Source organism: Oncorhynchus mykiss, chromosome 19, assembly GCF_013265735.2.
Source record: "Oncorhynchus mykiss isolate Arlee chromosome 19, USDA_OmykA_1.1, whole genome shotgun sequence".
NCBI lineage: Eukaryota > Metazoa > Chordata > Actinopteri > Salmoniformes > Salmonidae > Oncorhynchus > Oncorhynchus mykiss.
This window is the reverse complement of record NC_048583.1, coordinates 52,348,567-52,362,782: the sequence shown is the minus strand read 5'-3', so window position 1 is coordinate 52,362,782 and position 14,216 is coordinate 52,348,567. Positions and strand designations below refer to the sequence as shown.

Genomic DNA, 14,216 nt, shown 5'->3' with positions numbered 1-14,216 from the left:
TGTTTCATGTCTGTCAAGAGCCAGCTAATATGTTTTAAAGAGAGCTTTTTTTAGCACTTTGAATGTATTACAGTTACACCCAGCTTTTACACCCAGCTTTTACACCCAGCTTTTACACCCAGCTTTTACACCCAGCTTTTACACCCAGCTTTTACACCCAGCTTTTACACCCAGCTTTTACACCCAGCTTTTACACCCAGCTTTTACACCCAGCTTTTACACTTCTGATTTAACTTCGGTGTCACGATTGTCGTAAGAACATTCGGACCAAAGCGCAGCGCGATATGGGTTCCACATGTTTATTCAATGAAACGCACTAAAACAATAAAGAACAAATGAAACGTGAAGCTATGGAGTGCTCACAACAACTACACATAAACAAGATCCCACAAAACACAGTGGGGAAATGTCTGCCTAAATATGATCCCCAATCAGAGACAACGATAAACAGCTGCCTCGGTGACAGTGCGGCTCCGGTGCTGGTCTTTTCCCCCGCCCAGATCACGTGTCCGGCCATGGAGCCGGGTAAAACGCCGTGCCCGGACTGGGCCTTGGCGCAGAGGAGGGCCCCGGCCAAGGAGCTGGGTTGGCCGCTGTGCCTGTACTGGGCACCGGCGCAGAGGAAGGCTCCAGCCTTGAAGCGGGACTGGACGCCTGGACTGGGTACCGTTACAGACGAAGGCTCCTGCCCTGGAGCTGGAGGTTCTGGACCGTGGACCGTCGCAGGAAGCTCTGGACTGGGGACCGTTGCCGGGTGCGTGGCACCGGACTGGTGACATGCACTTCGGGGCAAGTGCGAGGAGCAGGCACAGAACGTACCGGGCTGGGAAGGCGTACTGGAGACCTGGTGCGTAGAACCGGCACAACTGGTACCGAACAGATGACAACCTCCGCACGGTGAGTGCGAGGAGCAGGCGCAGGACGTACTGGGCTGGGGAGGCGTACTGGAGACCTGGTGCGTGGATCTGGCACAGATTTTACTAGACTGATAGCACGCTCCTCAGGACGAGTACGGAGAGCTGACTCAGGTGGCATCAGACTGATAACACGCTCCTTAGGGCGAATGTCGTGCATCATACACCAACACAACAACTCTCTCATTTCTCTCTCCTCCAATTTCTCCATCAGCTCACTGACGGTCTCTGACTCTCTCCGGTCACTCTCCTCCAATTTCTCCCTCTTCTCCCAGACTGGTTCTGGTTCACTCCCCGGCTCCGCCGACCACCCCGTGTGCCCCCCACAAACATTTTTGGGGGTTTTGGGTTGTCTTTTGGGCTTTCTATGTGGCTGCGAACCCCGGCGTCGTCGCTGTTCTCCCTTCTCTCCTTGCGTCTGCTTCCAAGGAAGGCTTTCGTCTCCTGCCATAATTTCCTCCCAAGTCCAAGATACCTTCTCCTCCTGGGCACGCTGCTTGGTCCTGGTTTGGTGGGATCTTCTGTCACGATTGTCATAACACTCGGACCAAAGCGCAGCGCGATATGGGTTCCACATGTTTATTCAATGAAACGCACAAAAACAATAAAGAACAAACGAAACGTGAAGCTATGGAGTGCTCACAACAACTACACATAAACAAGATCCCACAAAACACAGTGGGGAAATGGCTGCCTAAATATGATCCCCAATCAGAGACAACGATAAACAGCTGCCTCTGATTGGGAACCATACCAGGACAACATAGAAGTAAACAACCTAGATAGGAACACCCCCCTAGCTAGTCACACCCCGACCTAACCAAAATAGAGAATAAAAAGGCTCTCTATGGTCAAGGCGTGACATTCAGCCTTCTCTTGTTGGAGTATGTTGGTTGTAGAAGGGTACTACATATCCATCGTGCTGTACTGTTTGATTCTACACACACACACACACGTGTGCACGCATGCCCACACACATTCCCACACACTCCTCCTCCCCGCTCCCAACAGGTAATGTGTTGACAGGAAAAGGACCACGTAGCTGAACACAAACCTGTGTGTGTGTGTGTGTGTGTGTGTGTGTGTGTGTGTGTGTGTGCGCGCGCTCGTTTCCTGTCACACTGTGAAAGACTGTTACTGGGTTTCCTAACACCCTGTGAAATACAGTTACTGGGTTTCCTAACACCCTGTGAAAGACTGTTACTGGGTTTCCTAACACACTGAAATACTGTTACTGGGTTTCCTAACACACTGTGAAAGACTGTTACTGGGTTTCCTAACACACTGTGAAAGACTGTTACTGGGTTTCCTAACACACTGAAAGACTGTTACTGGGTTTCCTAATACACTGTGAAATACTGTTACTGGGTTTCCTAACACACTGTGAAAGACTGTTACTGGGTTTCCTAACACACTGTGAAAGACTGTTACTGGGTTTCCTAACACACTGTGAAATACAGTTACTGGGTTTCCTAACACACTGTGAAATACTGTTACTGGGTTTCCTAACACACTGTGAAATACTGTTACTGGGTTTCCTAACACACTGTGAAATACAGTTACTGGGTTTCCTAACACACTGTGAAAGACTGTTACTGGGTTTCCTAACACACTGTGAAATACTGTTACTTGGTTTCCTAACACACTGTGAAAACTGTTACTGGTTTTCCTAACACACTGTGAAAGACTGTTACTGGGTTTCCTAACACACTGTGAAAGACTGTTACTGGGTTTCCTAACACACTGTGAAAGACTGTTACTGGGTTTCCTAACACACTGTGAAATACTGTTACTGGGTTTCCTGTCACACGGTGAAAGACTGTTACTGGGTTTCCTAACACACTGTGAAAGACTGTTACTGGGTTTCCTAACACACTGTGAAATACTGTTACTGGGTTTCCTGTCACACTGTGAAAGACTGTTACTGGGTTTCCTAACACACTGTGAAAGACTGTTACTGGGTTTCCTAACACACTGTGAAATACTGTTACTGGGTTTCCTGTCACACTGTGAAATACAAAAAAATATATGTTAGGCACAACGATTAATAATAATAATTAATATCTCTCTTGCGCACCCCTTTTTCACTTCCCTTTCTCTCCTCCATCTCTTTCTCCCTCTCCTTCTCTCTCTCCCCCTCCCCGCTGTCTCCCTCTCTCCCCCTCTCTCCCTCCCCCTCTCTCCTCCGTCTCTTTCTCCCTCCCCTCATTTTCTCTCCTTCTCTCTCTCCTCCTCCCCGCTGTCTCTCTCCCCCTCTCTCCCTCCCTCTCTCTCTCTCCTCCTTCTCTTTCTCCCTCCCCGCCCTCTCACTCCCCCTCCCCGCTGTCTCCCTCTCTCCCCCTCTCTCTCTCACCACCTTCCCCACCTTTCGCTCTCTCCCCTGCCCTCCCTCCTCTCTCGCTCTCTCTCCCCCCTTGCCCTCCTTTCACTCTCTCTCTCCCCCCTGCCCTCCCTCCCCTCCCTCTCTCTCCAGTGTCAGGAGGTCGCAGTAGGCTCCACCTGATAGACCTGGGCAGCTGTGTCAAGGTGCTGGGAGGAGGGAAGGGCAGGGACAGCAGTGGTAGTAGCAGCACCACAGCAGCAGGGCTGTGTCTGTCTCTGTCTGCCCTGGGGAACGTCATCCTGGCTCTGGTCAACGGCAGCAAACACATCCCTTACAAGTACGTGTCTACTGTGTGTGTGTGGGGGGGGGGGGGGGGGGTTGTATTAGGTTTCACTCTCACCAAAATCTGTCCAAAATAAACCAATGCATGGCCTTATTTTGGACCTAAGCTTATCGCCTGCCTTCCCGCCTTTGGGACTCTCAATGTGGCGGAGACATGAGTATCTCATTATATACAGATCTCTGGACGGATCCGTTTTTACGCCTGCTATGTTAAGTTAGATACACACAGATCGCATGAGAGAGGAATGTACACAACATAACTACGAGAGGGACAGAAAGTATGCCTTGTGTACTTTGAAGAACTAGTCAAATAATCTTGTCAGAAAGCTCTGCAGCACACTTAGGCAGGCTAGCTAAATAGCATGACTAAAGACAGTACAGTATGGGGAGTACAGATAATATTAGATGGTCTGGCTAGCTGACTGCTACAGCCTGAACTGAGATGAGGACTTTAAAGTAAAATATTAAGTAATCAAATAAAAAACAACTATTATTATTATTTCATATTTTTCTACTTATGTCTACCCAATGTGGACCTGACAGAGAATATTGAATATTTTTTATGTTTTGGCAATTGAATGTTCACCTTGAATTTCCATTAAAAAAACTCTAGAACCATTGTAATGTCATTCTTTCCTAATGCATTTAATGTAAAAAATAAATATAAAATCAAAAAATCGAAACCCTTATGATTTTCTAATAGTCCAAAACCGAACTGACCTCAAAAAACACTAATCGCTCAACACTAGTATGTATATGTGTGTGAGTATGTATTCATCTGTCAGTGTGTGTCACTGAGGACCTCTTGGAGGTGAGATTCAATGGCCTTACAATATCAGTCAGACACAGTTAGCTAGTTCTTTTTAACATCTATTTCATACTAATCTAAATCAAATCAAATCAAATCAAATTTTATTTGTCACATACACATGGTTAGCAGATGTTAGTGCGAGTGTAGCGAAATGCTTGTGCGAAGGAGAAGGAGAGCGGGGGGGAGAGAGAAGGAGAGCGGGGGGAGAGAGAAGGAGAGGGGGGAGAGAGAGAAGAAGAGGGAGAGAGAGAAGGAGAGGGGGAGAGAGGGGGGAGAGAGAGAAGGAAAGGGGGAGAGAGACAAGGAGAGGGGGAGAGACAAGGAGAGGGGAGAGACAAGGAGAGGGGGGAGAGACAAGGAGAGGGGGGAGAGACAAGGAGAGGGGGGAGAGACAAGGAGAGGGGGGAGAGACAAGGAGAGGGGGGAGAGACAAGGAAAGGGGGGAGAGAGAAGGAGAGGGGGAGAGACTTGGCCTTCCCTAAATAACCCTAACCTTGGGACTGAGTGGGACTGGGTCAGCTGCCGCTAGTGACTGGCTCATTAGGGATCTCTATGGCTGCATTTACCCAGGCAGCCCAATTCTGATCTTTTGCCACTAATTGATCTTTTAACAATAGTTAGGCAAAAGATCAGAATTGGGCTGCCTGTGTAAACGCAGCCTAGATATCCAACCCAATATATCACATCAATGTAATATTAATATTACACTTTAAACATTAGAATAAAGTTGGGTTTAAACGTGCTAATGATTGTAGATATATTAATGAGACAGAAAGCTTAAATATGCAGATCATTCCACACACGAGCACCATGATTCCTGTATGCCCCTGCTTAATTCTGCATAACTAACAGGAATTCTATATTAATAATGTATAGAATGACATTTTCTCTATGATCTGATCAGAGTGGCTTAATGCTTGCTGAAGGGAGAGAGAGAGAGACAGAGGGGGGGAGTGCAAGAGCGAGAGAGAGAAGGAGAAGGGGGAGAGAGAAGGAGAGGGAGGAGGGAGAAGGACAGGGAGGAGAGAGAAGGAGAGCGGGGAGAGAGAGAAGGAGAGGGGGGAGAGAGAATGAGAGGGGGAGAGAGAAGGAGAGCGGGGGAGAGAGAAGGAGAGGGGGGAAAGAGAAGGGGGAGAGAGAAGGAGAGCGGGGGGAGAGAGAAGGAGAGCGGGGGGGAGAGAGAAGGAGAGCGGGGGGAGAGAGAAGGAGAGGGGGGAGAGAGAGAAGAAGAGGGAGAGAGAGAAGGAGAGGGGGGAGAGAGAGAAGGAAAGGGGGAGAGAGACAAGGAGAGGGGGAGAGACAAGGAGAGGGGAGAGACAAGGAGAGGGGGGAGAGACAAGGAGAGGGGGGAGAGACAAGGAGAGGGGGGAGAGACAAGGAGAGGGGGGAGAGACAAGGAAAGGGGGGAGAGAGAAGGAGAGGGGGAGAGAGAGAAGGAGAGTTGAGAGAGAGAGAAGGAGAGGGGAGAGAGAGAAGGAGAGGGGGGAGAGAGCAGGAGAGGGAGGAGAGCGAGAATGAGAGGGGGGAGAGAGAGAAGGAGAGGGGGGAGAGGGGGGAGAGAGAGAAGGAGAGAGGAGAGGAGAGAGAGAAGGAGATGAGAGAGGGAGAGGAGAGAGAAGGAGAGGGGCGGGAGAGGGGGAGAGAGGAGAGGGGGGAGAGAGTGAAGGAGAGGGGGGAGAGAGTGAAGGAGAGGGGGGAGAGAGTGAAGGAGAGGGGGGAGAGAGTGAAGGAGAGGGGGGAGAGAGTGAAGAAGAGGGGGAGAGAGAGAAGGAGAGGGGGAGAGAGAGAAGGAGAGGGGGGAGAGAGAAGGAGAGGGGGAGAGAGAGAAGCAGAGGGGGGAGAGAGAGGAGAGCGAGAAGGAGAGGGGGGAGAGAGAAAAGGAGAGGGGGGAGAGAGAAAAGGAGAGGGGGAGAGAGAGAAGGAGAGAGGAGAGGAGAGGGAGAGGAGAGAGGGAGAGGAGAGAGAAGGAGAGGAGAGAGGGAGAGGAGAGAGAAGGAGAGGGGCGGGGGAGAGAAGGAGAGGCGGGAGAGAGAAGGAGAGGGGGGAGAGAGTGAAGGAGAGGGGGGAGAGAGAGTGAAGGAGAGGGGGGAGAGAGAGTGAAGGAGAGGGGGGAGAGAGAGAGAAGGAGAGGGGGGAGGGAGAGAGAGAAGGAGAGGGGGGAGGGAGAGAGAGAAGGAGAGGGGGGAGAGAGAGAAGGAGAGGGGGAGAGAGAGAAGGAGAGGGGGGAGAGAGAGAAGGAGAGGGGAGAGGGAGATACGTAGGTTGTTGTGGGGTTGATTTAAAGCCCAATAACAGATGCTGCTTCATATTCATCTACCTGAGAATGCTTCATGAAGAGAGGGAGCGAGATCATGAGAGAGGGTGGATTGACGTGAAAGAGGAGAGAGAGTTTGAAGGAAAGAGAGAGGCAGAGAAGAGCACAAGGAGGAAAGCAGTGAAACGAAAGCAGGGGAGAAAGGCTGTGAAAGAAACAGTGATGTGCATATTTAAATGTTTTCCGGGAATATGCAGGCTCTCCTCCTCTCCCTCCATCCCTCCTCCAGGGCAGATAGCTCAGCGCTCAAATTTATTCACAAACTCAGCATTTACATTGCAAAGCACCCCACCGCTTTAAGCCGGAACTGTAAACATTACACACACGGAAGCATACACACTCATATACACACACATATACACACACATATACACACATACACACTCACATACACACATACACACTCATATACACACACATATACACACATACACACTCATATACACACATACACACTCATATACACACATACACACTCATATACACACATACACACTCATAGACACACACACATACACACTCATAGACACACACATATACACACTCATATACACACATACACACTCATATATACACACATATACACACATACACACTCATATACACACACATATACACACATACACACTCATATACACACATACACACTCATATATACACATACACACTCATATACACACATACACACTCATATACACACATACACACTCATATATACACACATATACACACATACACACTCATATACACACATACACACTCATAAACACACACATATACACACACATATACACACATACACACTCATATACACACATACATACACACTCACATACACACTCATATACACACATACACACTCATATACACACATACACACTCATATACACACATACACACTCATATACACACATACACACTCATATACACACACATATACACACATACACACTCATATACACACATACACACTCATATACACACATACACACACACTCATATACACGCATACACACTCATATACACATATACACACATACTCACACAAACACACTCATATACACACATACACACACATACTCACACATATTCACACATACACACTCATATACACACATACACACTCATATACACACATATACACACATACACACTCATACACACTCATATACACACATACACACTCATATACACACATACACACACACTCATATACACACATACACACACATACTCACACATACTCACACATACACACTCATATACACACATACACACTCATATACACACATATTCACACATACACACTCATATACACACATATTCACACATACACACACATACACACTCATATACACACATACACACTCATATACACACATACACACTCATATACACACATACACACATACTCATATACACACATACACACTCATATACACACATACACACTCATATACACACATATACACTCATATACACATATACACACATACTCACACATACACACTCATATACACACATACACACACATACTCACACATATTCACACATACACACTCATATACACACATACACACTCATATACACACATACACACTCATATACACATATACACACATACTCACACATACACACTCATATACACACATACACACACATACTCACTCATATACACACATACACACTCATATACACACATACACACTCATACACACTCATATATACACTCATATACACACATACACACTCATATACACATATACACACATACTCACACATACTCACACATATTCACACATACACACTCATATACACACATACACACTCATATACACACATATACACACATACACACTCATATACACACATACACACTCATATACAGACATACACACTCATATACACACATATTCACACATACCCACTCATATACACACATATTCACACATACACACTCATATACACACATACACACTCATATACACACATACACACTCATATACACACATACACACTCATATACACACATACACACATACACACACACTCATATACACACATACACACTCATATACACACATACACACTCATATACACATATACACACATACTCACACATACACACTCATATACACACATATTCACACATACACACTCATATACACACATACACACTCATATACACATATACACACATACTCACTCATACACACTCATATACACACATACACACACATACTCACTCATATACACACATACACACTCATATACACACATACACACTCACATACACACTCATATATACACTCATATACACACATACACACTCATATACACACATACACACTCATATACACACATACACACTCATATACACACATATACACTCCTATACACACATATACACTCATATACACACATACACACTCATATACACACATATTCACACATACACACTCATATACACACATATTCACACATACACACACATACACACTCATATACACACATACACACTCATATTCACACATACACACTCATATACACACATACACACTCATATACACACATACACACACATACTCACACATATTCACACATACACACTCATATACACACATACACACTCATATACACATATACACACATACTCACACATACACACTCATATACACACATACACACTCATATACACACTCATATACACACATATTCACACATATACACACATACACACTCATATACACACATACACACTCATATACACACATACACACTCATATACACACATATACACTCCTATACACACATATACACTCATATACACACATACACACTCATATACACACATATTCACACATACACACTCATATACACACATATTCACACATACACACACATACACACTCATATACACACATACACACTCATATTCACACATACACACTCATATACACACATACACACTCATATACACACATACACACACATACTCACACATATTCACACATACACACTCATATACACACATACACACTCATATACACATATACACACATACTCACACATACACACTCATATACACACATACACACTCATATACCCACATATTCACACATATACACACATACACACTCATATACACACATACACACTCATATACACACATACACACTCCTATACACACATATTCACACATACACACTCATATTCACACATATACACACATACACACTCATATACACACATACACACTCATACACACTCATATATACACTCATATACACACATACACACTCATATACACACATACACACACACTCATATACACACATACACACTCATATACACATATACACACATACTCACACATATTCACACATACACACTCATATACACACATACACACTCATATACACACATATACACACATACACACTCATATACACACATACACACTCATATACACACATACACACTCATATACACACACATTCACACATACACACATACACACTCATATACACACATACACACTCATATACACACATACACACTCATATACACACATATACACTCCTATACACACATATACACTCATATACACACATACACACTCATATACACACATATTCACACATACACACTCATATACACACATATTCACACATACACACACATACACACTCATATACACATATACACACATACTCACACATACACACTCATATACACACATACACACTCATATACACACTCATATACACACATATTCACACATATACACACATACACACTCATATACACACATACACACTCATATACACACATACACACTCATATACACACATATACACTCCTATACACACATATACACTCATATACACACATACACACTCATATACACACATATTCACACATACACACTCATATACACACATATTCACACATACACACACATATACACACATACACACTCATATACACACATATACACACATACACACTCATATACACACATACACACTCATATACACACATACACACTCATATACACACATATTCACACATATACACACATACACACTCATATACACACATACACACTCATATACACACATATACACTCCTATACACACATATACACTCATATACACACATACACACTCATATACACACATATTCACACATACACACTCATATACACACATATTCACACATACACACACATACACACTCATATACACACATACACACTCATATTCACACATACACACTCATATACACACATACACACTCATATACACACATACACACACATACTCACACATATTCACACATACACACTCATATACACACATACACACTCATATACACACATATTCACACATATACACACATACACACTCATATACACACATACACACTCATATACACACATACACACTCCTATACACACATATTCACACATACACACTCATATTCACACATATACACACATACACACTCATATACACACATACACACTCATACACACTCATATATACACTCATATACACACATACACACTCATATACACACATACACACACACTCATATACACACATACACACTCATATACACATATACACACATACTCACACATACTCACACATATTCACACATACACACTCATATACACACATACACACTCATATACACACATATACACACATACACACTCATATACACACATACACACTCATATACACACATACACACTCATATACACACATATTCACACATACCCACTCATATACACACATATTCACACATACACACTCATATACACACATACACACTCATATACACACATACACACTCATATACACACATACACACATACACACACACTCATATACACACATATTCACACATACACACTCATATACACACATATTCACACATACACACACATACACACTCATATACACACATACACACTCATATTCACACATACACACTCATATACACACATACACACTCATATACACACATACACACACATACTCACACATATTCACACATACACACTCATATACACACATACACACTCATATACACATATTCACACATACACACTCATATACACACATACACACTCATATACACATTCACACATATACACACATACACACTCATATACACACATACACACTCATATACACACATACACACTCCTATACACACATATTCACACATACACACTCATATTCACACATATACATGCAGGAGTAGGAATGTGTTCTCTCTCTCTCATTCATTCTCGCTCTCTCTCACACACTCTCTCACACAAACACACACAGACACACACACACACACACACACACACACACACACACACATATATATACAGTGCCTTGCGAAAGTATTCGGCCCCCTTGAACTTTGCGACCTTTTGCCACATTTCAGGCTTCAAACATAAAGATATAAAACTGTATTTTTTTGTGAAGAATCAACAACAAGTGGGACACAATCATGAAGTGGAACGACATTTATTGGATATTTCAAACTTTTTTAACAAATCAAAAACTGAAAAATTGGGCGTGCAAAATTATTCAGTCCCTTTACTTTCAGTGCAGCAAACTCTCTCCAGAAGTTCAGTGAGGATCTCTGAATGATCCAATGTTGCCCTAAATGACTAATGATGATAAATACAATCCACCTGTGTGTAATCAAGTCTCCGTATAAATGCACCTGCACTGTGATAGTCTCAGAGGTCCGTTAAAAGCGCAGAGAGCATCATGAAGAACAAGGAACACACCAGGCAGGTCCGAGATACTGTTGTGAAGAAGTTTAAAGCCGGATTTGGATACCAAAAGATTTCGCAAGCTTTAAACATCCCAAGGAGCACTGTGCAAGCGATAATATTGAAATGGAAGGAGTATCAGACCACTGCAAATCTACCAAGACCTGGCCGTCCCTCTAAACTTTCAGCTCATACAAGGAGAACTGATCAGAGATGCAGCCAAGAGGCCCATGATCACTCTGGATGAACTGCAGAGATCTACAGCTGAGGTGGGAGACTCTGTCCATAGGACAACAATCAGTCGTATATTGCACAAATCTGGCCTTTATGGAAGAGTGGCAAGAAGAAAGCCATTTCTTAAAGATATCCATAAAAAGTGTTGTTTAAAGTTTGCCACAAGCCACCTGGGAGACAAACCAAACATGTGGAAGAAGGTGCTCTGGTCAGATGAAACCAAAATTGAACTTTTTAGCAACAATGCAAAACGTTATGTTTGGCGTAAAAGCAACACAGCTCATCACCCTGAACACACCCATCCCCACTGTCAAACATGGTGGTGGCAGCATCATGGTTTGGGCCTGCTTTTCTTCAGCAGGGACAGGGAAGATGGTTAAAATTGATGGGAAGATGGATGGAGCCAAATACAGGACCATTCTGGAAGAAAACCTGATGGAGTCTGCAAAAGACCTGAGACTGGGACAGAGATTTGTCTTCCAACAAGACAATGATCCAAAACATAAAGCAAAATCTACAATGGAATGGTTCAAAAATAAACATATCCAGGTGTTAGAATGGCCAAGTCAAAGTCCAGACCTGAATCCAATCGAGAATCTGTGGAAAGAACTGAAAACTGCTGTTCACAAATGCTCTCCATCCAACCTCACTGAGCTCGAGCTGTTTTGCAAGGAGGAATGGGAAAAAATGTCAGTCTCTCGATGTGCAAAACTGATAGAGACATACCCCAAGTGACTTACAGCTGTAATCGCAGCAAAAGGTGGCGCTACAAAGTATTAACTTAAGGGGGCTGAATAATTTTGCACGCCCAATTTTTCAGTTTTTGATTTGTTAAAAAAGTTTGAAATATCCAATAAATGTCGTTCCACGTCATGATTGTGTCCCACTTGTTGATTCTTCACAAAAAAATACAGTTTTATATCTTTATGTTTGAAGCCTGAAATGTGGCAAAAGGTCGCAAAGTTCAAGGGGGCCGAATACTTTCGCAAGGCACTGTATATATATATACATACATACATACATACATACATATATATTTATACATATATATATATATATATATATATACATATATATATACACACACACACACACACACACACACACACACACACACACACACACACACACACACACACACACACACACACACATAATTATAGTTTGGGGCCATTTGCAGGGAGTGTAATGTAAGTTACTGGAATGCACCATAAATTAATATAAAACCTGTTCTGCACAAATCACTGATTTTATGCTCAATTTAATTAGACTGAAACACTCTCAGCTCCAATCTTTTTTCCTCTTTCTTTCTTTTCTACCCGTGAGATCAATTAAGAGATGATTGAAATGTCAGACGAGGAAGATACAATTATCAACGCTTATGTGATGAAGACTAATGACATGACTCACAGAGGCAGAGAGAGAGAGAGAGAGCGAGAAAGGCAAAGAGAGGGATGAGGAGAGAGAGAGGGTGGGAGAAACAGAGA

General features: G+C 43.2%; 1 protein-coding gene across 2 annotated transcripts in view; it reads left to right on the top strand.

Annotated features, from left to right (window-relative positions):
* kif26ba (kinesin family member 26Ba) overlaps positions 1 to 14,216 on the top strand; it is a 216,614-nt gene that overhangs the window by 182,554 nt on the left and 19,844 nt on the right. For both annotated transcript variants that reach the window (XM_036955054.1, XM_036955053.1), the window contains exon 11: positions 3,388 to 3,574. In XM_036955054.1, coding sequence (XP_036810949.1) covers positions 3,388 to 3,574 — 187 coding nt within the window. The remainder of the gene's footprint in view (positions 1 to 3,387; positions 3,575 to 14,216) is intronic.